Consider the following 19,581-nt stretch of genomic DNA (forward strand, 5'->3'; position numbering starts at 1 on the left):
CTTTTGGTCTTTTCAGGAACTTGCATTTGCTGAGTCAAGGACATCTGGAGTCTGGTACCAAAACGACTCAGCAGGATAGCTATGTGCCTAAAAAAACGGGTTTTCCAAGGACAAGGGTCACCACTCCCCCCTTTGGACAGGCCCTGCTCTGAGACAGAGGCTGGTTTCTCAAAAATAGAGTCACATCAGTTTCTCAGAATGATGCTAACAATGGAGCAAGGTCTTCTCCTTCCTCTTGTCTTCCTGTCTTTCTCCAGTGACCCTCTTGAGGGATTCTTTTTTTTTTTTTTTTTGAGAATTTTAGTATTTATTTTTTAGTTATTAGCGGACACAACATCTTTGTTTGTATGTGGTGCTGAGGATCTAACCTGGGCCGCACGCATGCCAGGCGAGCACGCTACTGCTTGAGCCACATCCCCAGCCCTCTTGAGGGATTCTAACGGGAAGGTAGATGAATAAAAAGAGAAACAGTTTGCAGAGCCCTGTCATCATTAAGTAGAAAGGTGAGTGTGTGGACAAGACAGGCAACATCTACCACACAAGTGTTTATGATTTTCTAATGTGATTCTGAGAAGCAAAGCAGTACGTCACAGGACCTGTACATATCATATATTAGTGGAGACTGCCATACTACCTTCTTTTCTAAAAACTGCACATAACATTTTCAATATGGAAAAAAGGAAGAATATCGTCTAGAGCAGTACTCAAATTTTTACAAGAATGGGAAACTTGTTAAAATTCAAATCTGGTTCACTAGATCCAAGGTGGGCTTGAGCGTTGAAACGCACAGGTGTTGCCAATGATTGCATCACTTCAAAAACCTAGCACCTTCCTTGCTTTGCACAGCTACTACAATATCATTTCTTCCATATTTTTAAATCGGTGCCTTACACTTGTACTACTATATTATTTTATTGATACCCTTATGTGAAACTCACGCTCTACAGTTCAGAACAACATCCTAGTGAACAACTCTAGCCCCTGAAAGCACGGAAGACAGGATTTGGCGCCACGGGTCCAAAGCTTGCCTTCCTATTGGCCAGTAGTGACGAAACGCAGGCAGGCGTGACTTTAATTGTGGCGACCCCGGCAACGGACAGTCAGAAACTCAGCTGGAGTCGGGAGCGGAAGTGGGGCGGCAGGAGGGCGGGGTGGGAGGCGGAAGGGGAGGGTCGAGGGAAGTTGTTACTGTAGGCCCCCTTCCGGCACAAGAGACCGGAAGTTGTGGCCCGCCGTGTCAACCTCGGGGCTGCAGATTGAGAGTGCGGCTGCTACAGCGATCATGGGCGGGAAGAACAAGCAGCGGACCAAGGGGAACCTGAGGGTGAGTGCAGGTTGGCCTGGCCGACTGGGGAGGCTGCGCCTCGCCGCCTGTGACTCCGCCGGACGCGCAGCCTGAGGGTGTCTGGAGCGTGGCTGTGGGGAGGCGTGTGTTTCCGTGTCGAGTGTGACCTCTCTGTTGTGAGTCCCTGAGGGCGGGATGGGCTGTCTTTGAGCAGATTGGGGAATCGTGAGAGAAAAGATGTTCCATGCTAGAGCGTGCACGGTTTTCACTAAGAAATGGTTCAGTGTCAGCTTCAACTGGAAGGTTACCTGGCCGAGGTATCGGGCGGCGGGGCTGGGGGCTGGGAGGTAGAGTTGGGTGGAAGGGAATTACCTTGAGCTAGGCGTTAGAGATACCTCGGACCTAGTCCTTCCTTTGCTCAGAAGCCTGTCGTGGCTCCCCTCGTGCCTCCGGATAAAGGTGAGTGGCCTTAGGTGGTATACATGGTTTATGGGCGACTTTCTCCGCTTTCTGTTGCTTCTTTCCCATCCAGCCTCATCCCCAACACCCTCCTCTTAGTTCACTTCATCTGGCTGCCCTGACCTCACTGTGCCTTGGCCTTGCCTGGCAGGTTCCCAGTGCTCTTCTGTTAGGTGTCTCCAGATTTTCCTCTAGACATTTCAGTGATGTCAGTGAAATCTCCCGTGGTCGACCTATTTTGAATTTAAATACTGTCCCCTATTCCCTGTTTTTCTTTCCTGCGTTTACTCTGGATGTATGACTTTTAACGTACTACGTAATTTACTGACTTACTTCACTCGAATGTAAAAATAGTTCTTTTTACTTGTTGATGGACTTTTACTTTATTCACTTATTTCCCTATGGGATGCTGAGATTCTAACCAGTGCCTCACACACGTGAGGCAAGCGCTCTACCACTGGGGCCACAACCCCAGCCCACTAGAATGTAAATATTTTGAAGGCAAGTGTTTTTATATACTACTTCTGTTGCTCTTATCCTTAGGGATGTAACAATGTTACCATTTATGATGCACAATGTGTTATGTCCAGTTTTATGGAAAGGCCCTTCTTCTGTTTGGATTCAGTTAATTTTGATGTTGAAGTTGTATTTATTTAGATCTGTCACTTAAGTCTGTTTTGGAAGATAATATCAACAATTGTAGTAACTTACTTTAAGTACTGTGCTAAGTACTTTACTTGGATTTTCACTTAATGATTTATCTTGTAAAACATTTGTCGATATTTTTGAAAAGTTCTCAATATGAGCAAAGGTTGCAAGAATATTAGAACAACAATCTGTGTGTGTTTTACCTGGATTCACCAATTGTTAGCATTTGGTCACATTTGCTTTTAGTCTCAATTTATGTATTTTGCTGAACCTTAGGAGAGTTAGTTGCAGAAACTGGTTCCATTATATATGACAGTGGAATGCATTATAATTCTTATTACACATATAGAGCACAATTTTTCATATCTCTGGTTGTATACAAAGTATAGTCACACCAATTCGTGTCTTCATACATGTACTTTGGATAATAATGATCATCCCATTCCACCATCATTTCAAAATTGGATTCTTTAACTCCTAAGTACTTTAGGATGTATTTTCTAAAAACAATGCCTTTCTTCTCCATAATTGAGAGCAATTATAACATGCAGAAATTTTAATTTTGGTATAATTGGCCATGTATTCACATTCTGTACTCATCTCGGTAGTGTTCTCTATAATCTTTTTATTTTCTTGTTTAAAAGATAAGTCATTTGAAAACCGTGTTCCCTTGATCTAGACAGTTTTACCAGTGGTTCCCTGCCTTCCCCTGCTACTGGGGGAGCATTCATCTTTTATAACAGAACTTGGAAGAGTCTGGGTGAATGTTTTTGTTTAATTTAGATTTTCTAATGGTTTCCATATGATTTGAAACAGTTTTTGACAGAAATGCTTCAAAATTGATGCATCTTTTTCAGTGCATCTCACTAGGGCACATGACTTTTGTTTGTCCCATTATTAATGGTACTTGTTTAATCACTAGGTTAAGGTGTATCCTCCACTATAAAGTTATCTTTTTCTGGGGCTGGGGTTGTGGCTCTGGTAGAGCACTCGCCTAGCACGTGCGAGGCCCTGGGTTTGATCCTCAGCACCACATAAACATAAATATATCAAATAAAGGTAAAAAATTTTAAAAAATACTGATTGATCACTCCATTAAAAAAAAAAAGTTATCTTTTTCCATTAGCTAAAAACAAATATGAAGAGTTGTAATCTGAGACTGAATGTACTATTCTCCCACAAACTTTCATTAATGATTTTAGCATCCTTTGACATTACTTGCTGAGATCTCTTATTATTGGATAATAATAATAAGTTTAAATAAGATAATAATAAGTTTAAAAAACTTAAGTTTGGGGCTGGGGCTAGGGCTATGGCTCTGTGGTACAGCACTCACCTGGCACGCATGAGGCATTGGGTTTGATCCTCAGCACTACTTAAAAATAAAATAAAGGTATTGTGTCCATCTACAACTAAAATCATAGTATTATCTATCTATATTAAAAATACATAAAAATAAAATAAATGTATTGTGTCCATCTACAACTAAAATAAATCTATCTATATTAAAAAAGTTTGATGTTGACAGGGACTCAAGGAATGGGTTAATTACTCTTGTCTCTAAACTGAGGTTTAGAGACATTAACTTGCCTAAGCTCATGTAGCCAGGAAATGTGAGAGTTTAGAATTGAACTTTAGAGTGACATTCATTTAACAGAAAATTGAGTATTGCATGCCCTTTATGCAAAGATGATAGAAAAATGTCTGCTGTTCTTGAACTATTGGTTTGAAGATAGTGACAGATCATAGCCAATGTCATAATGTATTAAATAATTATAATACAGTATAAGCAGAAAGTGTGGGAGAACAGAAGAGTATGGTGACTGACCTGAGGGAGATAAATGTTATAAATATGAGTGTTTTGAAGGATGAGTAGAAGTTTGACAGGCATTGAAAAGGAAGAGTTTTCAGTTGGAGAAAGGATTTTATATAAAGATTGAATTGTGAAAGGGCAAAGGGCATGTGACATATTCAGGGAACCTTGAATTCAGTTTGGAACTGGAACATGGACAAGGACAGCAAAATTAAGAGAAAGTAGGTTTGGATAGAGAGGAGATAAGATTTGGAAAAGTTGACATATGAACAGATGATGAAAGACTTTTTTTTCCTATTGGGGTTTGAACCCGTGGTGCTTAATCACTGAGCCACATTCCTTTAAAATTTTTTATTTACATACATGTATGCATATATATTTTAGAGAAGTTTTAGGTTGAAAACCAGTGGAAGGCACAGACATTTCCTTTGTCCCTACACATTTATAATCTTCTCTGTCATCATCAAACCCCACCGCAGTGGCACATTTGTTACAATCCATGTACCTATATTGATACACTATTGTCACCCAAAGTTCAAAGTTTACATAATGGTATACTTTTCATATTATACATTCTATGAGTTTGGACAAATGCATAATAATATATTCATCATTATAGTATCATGCAGAGTAATTTCACTATCCTAAAAATCTGTGCTTTGTTCATATTTCCTTTCCCTGCTTCTGCTTCTCCTGTATTGTCTTTATGGTTTTGCCTTTTCCACAATGCCATACAGTTGGAATGATACAGTATGATGGCTTTCACTTAGTAATATGTATTTTAGTTTCTTCCATATCTCTTCATAGCTTGATATCTTATTTTTTTTAGTGATGAATTATATTCCATTGTTTGGTTGTTTGGATATACCTGGATGCACCACACTTTATATATCCTCCATGTACTGAAGGTCATATTAGTTGTTCTTAAACTTTGGCAATAATAAATAAAGGTGCTATTAAAAAAATAAAAAAATAAAATTTTTTATTTAGAGACAGGGTCAAACTAAGTTGCTTAGGCCTTTGCTAAGTCGCTGAGGCTGGCTTTAAACTTACAATCCTTGTGCCTCAGTCTCCCCAGATGCTGGGATCACAGGCATGTCACATTGCCACCAGTGTGAAAGATCTTGTAAGACTTCTTTAGTTTGGGCCTTAAACCTAGACTTAAGGGTTGCTACCTCAAATACCTGCAGAAGCCAGGCACAAAAGAATGTAGACAGAAGTAGAGACAGGATAAGAAAAATTAATTGCCAAAAATAAAATCAAGGTTCTTAATTTTGATTAAAGTATGTGTATAAGCATCTAACCCACAAAGATTATCGTTGCAGTTGGGGATGTGGCTCAAGCGGTAGCGCGCTCCCCTGGCATGTGTGCGGCCCGGGTTCGATCTTCAGCACCACATACAAACAAAGATGTTGTGTCTGCCGAAAACTAAAAAAAATAAATAAATATTAAAATTCTCTCTCTCTCTCTCTCTCTCTCTCTCTCTATCTATCTATCTATCTATCTTTAAAAAAAAATTCAAAGTAGACATGAGTAAAAGATACAATTAGTACATTAAAAAATAAGGTTACTTTTAAATTGGAAATTGAAAATATGATACTGTGTATTCTACCCTAGTAATTGTTGTCAGCTTTGGTATTTCAAGTTAGTTTGGAATGTAGCCTTGACTCCTTCAGTGGCAGTTAGTCTTATTGTTTTATATTGAAAAACTGTTTACAAATGAAATTATAAGTAACATTCTAATAGCCTATTGTCATTGTATTTAGTTTTCAGCATTTTATTATAATTCATTAATTATCTTTGTACTCTTTATTCATGTACCAATATTGAGAAAACTGAACTGAATAATATTAGTTCATTTTAATAAAGCTTCAAATATAGGTTTTTTTGTTGAATTAGTCTTAAATGCTGCAGTTTGGGAAAAAAAATGTTATTCAGGCCATGATTTTTATTTCTGATTACTCAGTTTAGATTAGAAAGTAGGCCAGATTATTCCTTGTCAAGTAAGTTTTCCAGACATGATTTTGCTAGATACGAGTTGTTTGTACCACACATTTGGATATCCCTTTGCAAATATCCCTATAGAGAAGTAGAAAATATAGAAATATAGATGTCGTGATTCCAGTGTAATGTCATCATGGTGGTTGAACTGAGGCATTTTCCGCTGAAATGATAATGAATAAGTTACTTTCTTTTAAATAGTTCAAATATTTTCTTTCCCTGTAACAACTGTTTAACTTTTAGTACTAAGGGAATACTATATTGTTTATCAGTCAAACCCCTGACTATGGTTCAAACAGAAGAGTATATTTTATATTTTGACCATTGCATTGATCTTTGTATCCATAACAATGTAATATTATCCCAAAGAGGTCAGGTGTTGAGTGTGTGGAAATAAATGTATCTACTCTTGAGGGACTCCATCTAGAAGCAGCTGTCATTAAATCTATCCCATGGTGATTGCTTAATAAATCTCTGTTGGTCTGGACACAGTGGCACATGCCTGTACTCCCAGTAGCATGCCAGGATGAGGCAGGAAGATCTCAAGTTTAAGGCCATCCTTAGCAAGTTAGTGAGGACCTAAGCAATTTAATGACACTTTGTCTTAAAATAAATAAAAAGAGGACTGGGGATGTGGCTCAAGCAGTAGCGCGCTCACCTGGCATGCGCAGGGCGCTGGGTTCGGTCCTCAGCACCACATAAAAAAATAAAAAAATAAAGATGTTGTGTCCACCGAAAACTAAAAAAAAAAAGAAAGAAAGAAAGAAAGAAAGAAAGAAAGGATTGGGGATGTCGCTCAGTGGCTAAGAAAGAAAGAAAGAAAGAAAGGATTGGGGATGTCGCTCAGTGGCTAAGCACCCCTGGGTTCTATCCCCAGTACTGAAATTAAATAAATAAATACATACCTTTTGAATGAATGGATAAATGAAAAAAATCAGACCCATTTATCATTTAATTTTATAGCATTATAAAATGCACATATATGTGAATAAGGGCTATTTATGTGAAAATCTGACAAAAAAACTTGACAAAATAATATTTATGAAAATTTTACCACACGTGATGCATTCTGGTTTTTAAAATTTTATTCTATTCTTTAAAATTCTCAAATGACCCATTATGTTGATACTATAAGCCACTAATGGATTGTATCCACGGTTTCAAAAACATTGTTCAATGTTCAAAAACATTGAAACCAGGAAATAGTGGGTAGCTTGTAGGATCATTATTGACAAGTTCTTGGTGACAGAAATAGTCATCTTTGGGAAACTTTGCAATAGATGAAATCTTAGACTAGGAAAAAAAATTATTCACGAAAATTTGTTCTTATGAGAGTTGTCAAGGAATTATGTAATTAAAATTAAAATTTGAATTCTTGGAATCTGACTTCTTTTCTTCCTATTTTCTTATCAGCCTTCAAACAGTGGCCGAGCTGCAGAACTCCTTGCCAAAGAACAGGGAACAGTGCCTGGATTTATTGGTTTTGGAACATCTCAGAGTGACCTAGGCTATGTTCCTGCTATTCAAGGAGCTGAAGAAATAGACAGTCTTGTAGATTCTGATTTCCGAATGGTGCTTCGGAAACTCTCTAAGAAAGACGTCACAACAAAATTAAAAGCAAGTTTTCTTGTTTTCATAAAATAAACAAAAAACACCTTTTTTAAAAAAAAAAATACAACAAAAAACAAATGTTATGGGCATATCCAGTGTAAAGAAAAATAAATTGTTATTAATTCTTTTACAGTCATATACTTTTTCTTACATATTGATGTAAGTTTAGTTAACACTTTCTGGCTTATAAATTAGTTTGTTGCTCTGAAACATTTTAAATTTTTAGAATTTTGACTGTATGTTTTTTACACTTAAGGAATGTAATTTTATCTTTTATTTAAAAATGGAGTCTTACTATATTGCTTAGACTAATCTAGAGCTTCTGGTCTCAAATGATCCTTCTGCCTCAGCCCTTTTGAGTAGCTGGGATATAGACAGAGAGGTATCATTGTGTTCAGCTCAGCACTGTGATTTAAAAATTTTTTTGTTTGTGCATTAATTTCTTTAAAAAGCAGCTGAATAGTCTCTACTTTTATAGACTGAAACAACTGTGTATATTAATCCCTATGACATACACAGAAATAATATCTTCTCTTATTACATAAAATAGACTGAGCTTCAGAATAGAATAATCAGTAGCCAATACCACAGTTGTTAATACTTAATGATGTTAATAAATTACTTTTAGGCCATGCAGGAATTTGGAACCATGTGTACAGAGAGAGAGACAGAAATTGTAAAAGGAGTTCTTCCATATTGGCCAAGAATTTTCTGTAAAATTTCACTTGTAAGTATTATGAATTTACTAGTTTATTTTTGTTATGTATGTGTGTGTGTGTACACACACATACACATATTTAGGTAAAATCATGGTGACTGTCATTTAAGTGATCCATTATTGGTGAGAGTTATGACATCTTATGTCAGGATTGTTATGTAGTTTAAATCGTGTTAGTTTGAAAGAGTGTTTAGAGTTTGTATTTTCAGAAATTAGATCATTACTAGAGAATGACACAGATACTTTGCAGTCGTAATAAATTTTGGCAGTTATTTTACTTCCTTGAATATTTCCTGCCAAAGAAGGAGAGTGAATTACATGATCAGTGCCCAGCTTTGAATCTGTCTTGAATACAATCTTAATCTTACTGCTGAAGGGGAAAAAGGAAACATTAATTATTTTACATAATTTCTGATATAATAAATCCCAAGTTCTCAACATTTCAAAATAATTTCTCTGTTGTTATTCTGGGTATCAAACCTAGGGCTGTATGTATACAAAACGTATTTTTCCTGAGCTATACCCTCAAAAAATTGATTTTAGTTTGGCTCTGTACACAGGCGAATTCTTAATAATGGGTCATTGTAGCTTAAATAGAAATGTCTGTATTTGTATTTATTTTAAAATGACATGTTTTTTCAATAGGATCATGACCGCCGGGTTCGAGAAGCCACACAGCAAGCTTTTGAAAAACTTATCCTAAAAGTAAAGAAACACTTGGCTCCATACTTAAAAAGTGTAATGGGATATTGGTTAATGGCTCAGTGTGATACATACACACCAGCCGCATGTGCAGCAAAAGATGCATTTGAAGCAGCTTTCCCTCCAAGCAAGCAGCCTGAAGCCATAGCATTTTGTAAGGATGAAATTACCATTGTAAGTTTTTGGAAACTGTTTCTATTTTTTTCTTAAGCATTTAAGGTATCTGTTACAATGACAATTCTCTTACCTGCCATCGTAGGTGTGTCAGGAAAAAAGGTTTTTTTTTTTTTTTGGTACCAGAGATTGAACCCAAGTGCGCTTAATCACTGAGCCACATCCCCAGCCCTTTTTGTATTTTAGTTTGAGACAGAGTCTTGCTGAATTGCTTAAGACCTTGCTAAATTTCTGAGGCTGGCTTTGAACTCACAATCCTCCTGCCTCAGCCTCCTGAGCCCTGGGATTATAGGCTTGTGCTATCGCGCCTGGCCAGGATAAAAGTTTTATCCTCTACTTTGATCATAGTCAGTACAGAAGACTTTCATGACCTCAAAGGGTATGGGAATTTCTTTCTACCTCTTGGATGTCCTCGGACTTAATTCTGTTCTGATACTGTTTTCTTGGACATAGCTTTAATTGAGGGCTTTTTTTTTCGCCCCCTAGGGTGAGGATTTGTATCTTCAACCATATTTTCAAAAGGAGTCCTAATCCTTCCATTGCTTCATTTAAAATACCAAATGATCAATGTTATGAGCTTGAGGTGTCATGGATTTAGACTCTTTAAGAATTTCAGGAAAAAAATTTGTTTTTTGGTTTGGTGCTGGGGATGCTTCACAACTGAGCTATATCCCAGGTCTTTTTTATTTTGAACCTTAGGCTGGCCTCCAACTTGGAATCCTCCTGCTTCAGCCTTCTGAGTAGCTAGAATTATATGTATATACCACTGTGTTTAGAGAAAAAAATTTTTTTGGGGGGTGGTGGGGAGACCAGGGAGTAAACTCAGGGATACTCGACCACTCAGCCACATCCCCAACCCTATTTTGTATTTTATTTAGAGACAGGGTCTCACTGAGTTGCTTATTGTCTCTCCGTTGCTGAGGCTGGCTTTGAACTTGTGATTCTTCTGTCTCAGCATCCCAAGCTGCTGGGATTACAGGCGTGTGCCACTGTGCCCAGCAAAAATGGTTTTAAAGACAACTGATTTGGCTGTTCATAGGCCTTTCTAAAAATGTTTGATTTTGGCTTTGTTGTAGATAGATACTTGGTCACATGTGGGTTATTTTCTCCATTTTATTTTTCTATTATTTGTCTCTGCCATAGTTCTTTATAACTATTGGGTTATAACTTTCCCAAGTTCAAAGCCAATTTATTATAGAGGTATTAGGAAAACGAAGATCAAAATGTCAGCATTATAGTTGGATGTGATGTTGAAAGCCTGTAATTGTAGGGATCCAGGAAGACAAAGCAGGAGGATCACTAGCTCTAGACCAGCTTCAGCAATTTAGCAAGGCTTAAGGAACTTAGCAAGTTGCTAAAAAGAAAAAAACAAAACCAAAAACAAAATGGGGCTGGAAATGTAGCTCAGTGTTAAAATGCTCCTGAGTTCAATCCCTAATACCAAAAAAATATAACACACTATCTACTACTGACCCTGTGTCATACCATTGAGGGTTTTGCCATTTTGCCATTATTTAGGCATGTGACCTTGAGCAAGTTCTGTGCTTCCCTATCCTCATCTGTAAAACAGGAATTATATTTCATGGAGTTGTTATGAGGAGTGATTTTGTTTATGCACAAAATATACATAAAGCAATACCTGGCATGTGGAAAAAGCTCAATAAATGTTAGCTGTTGTTACTGCTGAAAAAGTTGATACTTGAACAGTGGATTCCCTGGTACTGCAAACTAGAAGTAGGCAGACTTACCCAACATTTGAAAATCTTAGACTTTCCTATTAGATAAAGCAGAGCACAATGTGCGTTCTCTCTGGGCCAGGAGATTCCTGGAAGGAAGAGGAAAGTAGAGCCTAATTTCTTTCTGAGATTTACTAATTCATTACTACATTTCATTGTTGTGTGCAAGAGAAATAAAGGAACAAGTGACCAAAAATATTTAATGGAAAATTTCTCTTGATGGGAACTGGAGGTATAGAAAAGGAGTACCTTGTCCTTCTTACCCCAGCAGATGTCAGCCTTGGAAATTGATAGGAAAAGGGCAATGGGTAAAATTCAGACCTTTTAGTTTTACTACTTGATTTTGCTTAGGTAAGATGAGGTTTATGGGATTTTAAAAAATAAACTTATCTATATTCTCTCTGTTTATCCTTGATGGTTTAATAAAATCTTAAAGACTCTGGTATTTTTCTCCCATCTTTAGGTGCTGCAAGACCATCTTCTAAAAGAAACACCTGATACACTCAGTGACCCACAGTAAGTTGTATTGTTTGTAAGTAACTCATGTTAATGATTTGTTTTACTCATAGATAACCAGATATAATTTCAATATACTATTTTCTAAAAATAAGGAATTCTAAATGCAGAGATGAGAACTTAATATATTGCAACATACCAGATGCTTTTACTTGCAAGTTGTCTTGCTATTTAATGAGAACTATCTGGGAGCTGCAGATTTAATTCTATTAGAAAGAGATATTTATATATTTTTACTGTGTTAATCTTATGACAGTCATACTAGGAACTGTTTTCTCATTGAAAATAGTTGAAGAAACTGTAAGCAGTTCTAAAGTAGTTTTATTGAAAGAGTAGTAGAATGTTTTATTTCTTTTTTTCTTTTGGTGGTACTGGGGATTGAATCCAGAGCTTATGCATGCAAGAAGGCAGATACTCTACCACTGAGCTACATCACCAGCCCTTTTTATTTTCAGAGACTTGCTAAGTTGCCAAGCATATCCTTGAACTTGTGATCATTCTGCCTCAGCCTCTCAGGTGGCTAGAATTATAGACAGGCAGCATTGTGCTTGATTGTTTTATTTACTTTTATGTTCTAATTAAACTTAAGACTGAATAAGGGAATGTAATCAGAGATGCTTTGATATCCTTACTAGAATCCCCCAGTACATGCTACAGAGAGCAGCATACTTGTTCAGTCATTTCAAGCAATAACTTTTCATCTTCTTTCACTTTGTACAAGTAGTAAAACTTGCAACTAAAATTCTCTGTGTGCATTTTGAAGGGAATTGGCAAAGGGAAGAGCAGAAGATAGAAATAAAGCAACTTTGGTAGATATTTAATGATAAAACATTTAAAATAGAGATGCAAATTATGTAGTTTGACTTATTCTCAATTCTTATGTATATTTATTTTCTTTTTAAATAAAGAACTGTTCCAGAAGAAGAAAGAGAAGCTAAATTCTATCGAGTTGTAACTTGTTCTTTATTGGCATTAAAGAAATTGCTTTGCCTCTTACCTGATAATGAGCTTGATTCTCTGGAGGAAAGATTTAAGTCTCTTTTATCACAGAATAAATTTTGGAAATATGGAAAACACAATGTACCACAGGTATCTTTAAGTTTATTTTTTTTTAAATTTCAAGACATTTCTTATTAGATTATGCTTATATTTTATGTTTATTGTTTATATTTAAAATTCTGCAAGCACATCCTTGTGGTGGGTCATTTAGGTCTGAAGTGACCTGTCTTTTAGAATGGTGTTTTTTTTTTTTTTTCATTCTTTTGTGTGTGTGTGTGTGTGTGTATGTGTGTGTATGTGCGCACACACACATATGCATGGGGATTGAATCCAGGGATCTCTTGCCTGCTGAGCACCTGCTTTAAGACCAAGCTCCACCTCAACTGTCTATTTTCATGTTTTTAATTTAGTTTGAGCCTCAGGTTCAACCTTGAATTATCATTTCTTTGTTCATGATCCCTTAAAATCGTTTATGTGTGTAGCACTCTTCTCATTTAATATATTATCTTTTCTCTTTTGTCCCTATCTCTCTCCCCTTTTCCATCTCCACTGGCTGATCCTTCTGACGTTTTTAATGTATGTATTTTGTTTGTACAGTCCATTCTCATTATTCATAGTAGTTTATATTTTGTGACAGTATAACTACTGAATTAGTGAATACTAAAGCTTTGCCTCTAAGGGAAATACAGAGTTAGGTTTCTATGAGCCTCTGGTTGCATTTTTTTTTTTTTAAACTGATCAATACAGCCTTTTCTTATGGGTTTCTAGTTAAAACACTGTATGTATCTGATTAATTAACAGTAAACTCACAACTGGCAGCACTGAACTCATGCCTGAATGAAGCTTATCTGTTACATTTTCTCTGTAAGGCACATCACTATTTTCTTGCCCTTATCACAGTAGTCAGCACTTCAGCACTGTACTTGGAGGCCATTTAAAATGTGAAAATCATCAACCAAAACACAGAATTTTAAAAGATATGGTAAAGCCTGAAAAGAATACTTTCTGTAGTTTAAGAACTAAAATAAGAAGGCAGAACATCACTTTGTTTGACCACAGCTGGGAAAGTACATTTTGCTATTTAGGTCCTTTGCATCTAAGAATGCTTTAGTATTCTTTACAGTGAATATGTCTTTGTGGCTTTTATTGTTATTATGAAATGGGCTTTCTTATTTCATTTTCTACTTTGTTTCTACTGTTATATAGGGAGGCTGTGCTTTTATATGCTAATTTTGTATCCAGTTAACTCTTTCACTCTTCTAGACTCCAGTTAGTTCTCAAAATTGTTTGTATAGATTTTATTGAATGTTTTTTCTATCTTGTATATTGCTGCAATTATAGTTATTTGGGTTTTATAGTTATTTGGGTTCTTTTTCAAGTCTTTTCCCTCTTATTTATTTGTATTGACTTATTTGTATTGTTTATTTGTCCTCTTACCATGTTAAGAAGTGATGATAGCATATTTTTCATGTTTCCAACTTCAGTGGAAATAGTTCTAGACTTTCAATGTTAAGTATGGTGTTTCCTGTAGATTTTATAAGATTTGAGAATTTCCTTTTTTTTTTTTTTTTTTGTTATTTTGGTACTAGGATTGAACCCAGGGGCACCTAACCACTGAACCACATCCCTTGCTCTTTTTATTTTTTGAGAAGGATCTTAACTAAGTTGCTTAAGTCCTCACTAAGTTGCTGAGGCTGACCTCAAACTTGCAATCAGGCATGGACACTCCACTTGGCTTATTTTTTGTTCATTTGGCTGTTTTATGGGCTCCAAATGAGGGTTCTGCTAAGAAAAAGGAATTGTGTTTACTTTAGTCATTGAAAATGTTAAATTAAGTCTTTCTGCCTTTACTTTGCCCTGATAATTCCTGATGTCTTTTTAGCCATTTGATATTCTTAAGTAGATTTTAAAAAGTATTTTTATAGCTATTTAGTTTTATCAGTGGCAGGGTTTATGTGAATATCCTTATCTGCTACTACCATAAATAAATCTTATCAAACTTTACTAGGTTTTAATTTAATTCACCTTTCTATTGCTTCTTTTAGATCCGCTCAGCATATTTTGAGTTAGTGTCTGCTTTGTGCCAGCGCATTCCACATTTAATGAAAGATGAAGCTTCCAAAGTGAGCCCATCTGTTCTACTTAGCATTGATGACAGTGACCCAGTTGTTTGTCCAGCACTCTGGGAGGCTGTACTCTATACACTTACAACTGTTGAGGTATGTAAGAGAGGCACATTTATGCATTGGGGGAACACTTTTCTTTCTACTTGTATTTTAGAAATCTTAGATACAATATGAGAGAGATACCATCAGATAATAATATCTAAAACTTACGGGAAAAATGCTTCTTGGAAATAAATACTTAATCTAAATTTAGTACAAATATTCAAGTGACTATAAAATGGTGTAGAGATTTTTATTTTACTTTGTGTTTGGCCAATATTAATTATTTTTTGAATCTATGTTTCAGTATAGTCAGCATGCCTGAATCTTATATAAGATAAAATATAATTTGTCTCTTTAAAAGACCAGCTTTTATGAAAATACTTTAAATTAAATAATTATTCCTGATTAATATTGTCCTGTAAGCATACGGAATGTGTGATTTTATATGTAATATATTTATAATTTTAGATTTTTGTTTTAATGATGATGAGATTTTAGTCTTTTTAGGTAAAATATTTGATTTTTATTTTTGAGAGTCTATATGTCTATGTCTCAATTGAAAAGTGTTTATGATCTCTCATTATTATTGTAATCTTTTCTTTGGTTAGGACTGTTGGCTTCATGTAAATGCAAAAAAAAGTGTGTTTCCAAAGTTGTCGACTGTGGTTCGTGATGGTGGTCGGGGCCTAGCTACAGTCATATATCCGTATCTTCTGCCATTTATCAGCAAATTGCCTCAGTCCATTACAGATCCAAAGTTGGATTTCTTCAAAAATTTCCTCACCTCTCTAGTAGCAGGGTAAAGAATTTAAATTCTATATTTTTAAAAGCAAAGGATATTTTCTTGTTTATATTCTTATTTGAATTTCTCCAAATTGTTTTGCTGTTTATTAAATACTGTTAAACTTTTTGGAAAAATACAATTGGAGTTATTATTATTATTATTTTTTTACTGAAATGAGGGTTTCATTGTGAGTAGTCCAGGCTGGGCTTGAACTCCTGAACTCAAGTGACCCTCCTGCCTCAGCCTCCTAAGTGGCTGGGATTAAAGCACCTGAGAGTATAGTCAGCTCAGTTTTGTTGTTCCTCCACACCCCACCCTACTACTAAACCCATGGTGTCATGCATGCTAGGCAACCACTCTATCATTGAGCTATACCTCCAGCCCAGACTTCTTTTTTGGGTACACTCAAGGCTTCTTATTAGTACCTAGCAAAAAGCTAGGTAAATATGGTGATTCCTAGAAGAAATAGTCCATTTTTCAAATGTTATATTATTCTAATATTGATAACAAATGCCTTAATGCAGAAAATGAGCCTGATAAATTTTATGGTTGTTTATTAATACTTGAAAAATCTTTTCACTTAGTAAAAGATATACAGTTATGGTTCAAATTTCTTTTTCTTCTTATGTTCTTATTCATGAAAGAGTAATCTATAGTTATTTATTATTTCTTAGGCTGGCAACAGAGAGAATTAGAACGAGCTTTTCAGAGTGCTCAGCAGTAGTGTCTGCTTTTTTTGAATGCTTACGTTTTATAATGCAACAAAACTTAGGCGAGGAAGAGATTGAACAGATGCTCATCAATGATCAGGTACTTAACATGAAAATCATCAATGCTTTGTACAAATATAATAAAGACATAAGCTCATTGTGTCTTGTTGCCATTTTCAGTAGTTAACCTTCCATATATAGATTTTATTTAAATAATGTGTATGTTCGACCAAGTAAGTAAAAATTCTATTTTGTTAGTTTCTAGTGTAATATAATATCTAATGACTATGCATTAGGCTGATTAAATACACCAAGTTCTGGATTTAAAATCCTGTTTGAGATATATACAGTGCAAAATTTTCTGAATTTGAAAGATGATGTTTGTTATCTTTTGTATTAAGTTTAAATTGTATAATATCATCTTGTTACTTCTAAAATACTCAAATACATTTATACTTTTGTGAGCAGTTGGGCTTGGCTTTTAAATCTAGTGATGAAAGCAGGTTCCACAGTATGGTCCCCATAATAAGAAATTAATGAAATTACAGAAGACTAGATCTTTGTTGTTGTTGTCTCAGATAGGTAACTTCTCTTACCTTTGAAATTTATTAAGAAGAAGTTATGAATTCTTTAGGCCTCATCTTTTACTTGTAGTCTCATATCTAGATGTGCCTGTAAAAGAAAGAAAAGCAAAAATTACCTGAAAAAGTCATGTAGATGCAAAGAAAACTGGATTATAAATCATGGTTAATCATAGCACAAAAATAAATGATTTTAGGTAGAATATGGTAGAATCATTAAGCTTTTTGTATGATAGAAAAATGATCTTTTTTTCGCAGTTCTGAGGAAAAATTGTTTTTTGGTTATTAAATATGAAATTTTATAGTCTTCTAAATTTGTTTAAAATTTATTTTTCTTGAAAACTGAATGTTTATATATTTTACTTTCTCTTTCAGTTGATCCCTTTTATTGATACAGTTCTCAAAGATCCAGGATTGCAACATGGTCAATTATTTAACCATTTAGCAGAAACTTTAAGTTCCTGGGAAGCTAAAGCAGACATAGAAAAAGATGATAAAATGGTGCAAAACTTGGAGAATGTACTGTTCAATTTCTGGGAAAAACTATCAGAGATTTGTGTCGAGAAAATCAATGAGCCAGAGGCTGATGTTAAATCTGTTTTGGGTGTATCTAACCTGTTAGAGGTCCTTCAGAAGCCAAAGAGCTCCTTGAAATCAAATAAAAAAAAAAATGGTAAGGTTAGATTTGCTGATCAGACATCTGAAGGTAATAAAGAGATTGAAAAATATGTATCTTCAGAAGGAGAGAACAGTGAAGCCTCTGAATTACCAACTGAATCTGAATCTTTTCTCACTAATAATTCTTCAGACATTATGTCTCCTCTAAGGAAAAAACCTTTGGAAGACTTGGTCTGTAAACTTGCAGAGATGAGTATTAATTATGTTAATGAACAAAAGTCAGAGCAACATTTAAGGTTTCTGTCTACTCTTCTTGAGTCCTTCTCTTCAAGCCAAGTATTTAAAATGCTCCTTGGTGATGAAAAAGAGAGTATTGTCAAAGGCAAACCTCTTGAAATAACCAAACTTGCACAAAAAAATCCTGCAGTGCAATTTTTATATCATAAACTAATAGGTTGGCTAAATGAAGATCAAAGGAAAGATGCTGGTTTCCTGGTGGACATTTTGTATAGTGCCCTCTGTTGCTGTGACAGTGACGTAGAAAGAAAAGATGTCTTGGATGATCTAACCAAGGTATTACTTTTGTATATCTTTCTAAGTTATTGTCATAATAAATGAGAGTAAGAAGTTTTCTTGGGATTGTTTTTGCTTTATTTCTTGCCCATGAATGTCAATTTAAAAACAAGCAATATGGGCTGGGGATATAGCTCAGTTGGTAGAGTGCTTGCCTCGCATGCACAAAGCCCTGGATTCAATCTCCAGCACCTCATACACACCCCAAAACAAAAGAAAACAAAATAACCCAATGTATTTTTGATTGGAAAGTATCTGAGGCTTCTGGGCAGGTTCAGCAATAACAAAATGACAAAATGTTAGGAATAAAAGGGTGAGTTCTTTCAGTCCATAATTTTTAAAATTGGATGAAATGTTTTAGTTTTGAATTAGTTACACGGAGATTTCATTACTTTTAAAAGTTTTGCTGTTCTTTTTATCATATTGTTTCTAACTCCTTTTCTTCTTTCAGGAGGACCTGGAATGGAATTCTCTTCATCAGGTTATTCAAAAGGTATCTTCGACTTTTTTTTTTTTTTCTTTTTTGTATTTGTAGGTATAGAAAAGTCAAAGCCACAGTTATATTCACACACTGAATATGGCCAGGTAATTGGGTATCTGTGTTAGTGAACTTGCTTACTATTGTAACTTCCTTACCTTAATTTGAGAAGACATTTAGTTTTGCCTTTTTGTATAGTTATTCTTCTGGTTAGGCATATCAGGGAAAAACAAACAATTTCTGGGAAAGCCAGTGTTTCTTTCCTAACAAGCAATGCAGGGAGAATTAAACATTTTATTATCTTTTAATTAAGTATGCAAGTTGCTACTCTTATCCTAGGTCTTTTGTAGAAGTGAATTGAGTGGTTGTAGCTTTGCTAGAACAGTTCAGAAAATTAAATTTTCCCTACTCTGGAATACTGTGAAGGCAAATTAAAATATTCCAGCTTTTATGTGACATGTAACTTGACTTAATAGGAATATTAATGGTGAAAACAAAGAACACACAACTTAAACTTTTAAAAAATGGCTTAAGTATTCCTTTCTAATGAAGATATGTTATAACATTTTTCCAACTAGAGTGACTAGCCATCTAAAATTTTTCCTCCTTTTAAGGCATTTATTGCTTTTTTGTTTTACAAGTTTTTTTTTTTCTATTTTTAAAGTTAGTATAAAATTTATCGTCCTATTGTCCTTCCTTCCTTCCTTCCTTCCTTCCTTCCTTCCTTCCTTCCTTCCTGGGAAGGAAGGGAATTGACCCAGGGCCTTATGCATGCTAACATTGATTTATATGTATCCTAGCTCTGTTCCAACCATTTCTTAATATACGGTCAGTGGTGATAAGTATATTCACATTGTTGTGCAACCAGTCCTTAGAATTTTTTTGTATTGTAAGACCCATACTTGTTGTATATTAAACAATAAGTTCCCATTTTCCTCAGTAGTTTACTTTTACAAAACATACAAAATTTTACATTTCTTATTATTCAATGAATGTATAACTTACCA

At 35.2% G+C, this 19,581-nt stretch overlaps 1 protein-coding gene across 1 annotated transcript in view; it reads left to right on the forward strand.

Moving 5' to 3' along the window:
* Positions 1 to 1,227: 1,227 nt before the first annotated feature.
* Ltn1 (listerin E3 ubiquitin protein ligase 1) overlaps positions 1,228 to 19,581 on the forward strand; it is a 46,117-nt gene continuing 27,763 nt past the window's right edge. The window contains exons 1-11 of the mRNA XM_076867751.2: positions 1,228 to 1,324; positions 7,620 to 7,823; positions 8,446 to 8,544; positions 9,181 to 9,411; positions 11,611 to 11,663; positions 12,572 to 12,752; positions 14,708 to 14,881; positions 15,439 to 15,629; positions 16,289 to 16,424; positions 17,281 to 18,096; positions 18,548 to 18,589. Of these exons, the coding sequence (XP_076723866.2) occupies positions 1,283 to 1,324; positions 7,620 to 7,823; positions 8,446 to 8,544; positions 9,181 to 9,411; positions 11,611 to 11,663; positions 12,572 to 12,752; positions 14,708 to 14,881; positions 15,439 to 15,629; positions 16,289 to 16,424; positions 17,281 to 18,096; positions 18,548 to 18,589 (2,169 nt within the window). The 5' untranslated portion in view covers positions 1,228 to 1,282. The remainder of the gene's footprint in view (positions 1,325 to 7,619; positions 7,824 to 8,445; positions 8,545 to 9,180; positions 9,412 to 11,610; positions 11,664 to 12,571; positions 12,753 to 14,707; positions 14,882 to 15,438; positions 15,630 to 16,288; positions 16,425 to 17,280; positions 18,097 to 18,547; positions 18,590 to 19,581) is intronic.

Source organism: Callospermophilus lateralis, chromosome 10 (genome assembly GCF_048772815.1).
Source record: "Callospermophilus lateralis isolate mCalLat2 chromosome 10, mCalLat2.hap1, whole genome shotgun sequence".
Taxonomy (NCBI): domain Eukaryota; kingdom Metazoa; phylum Chordata; class Mammalia; order Rodentia; family Sciuridae; genus Callospermophilus; species Callospermophilus lateralis.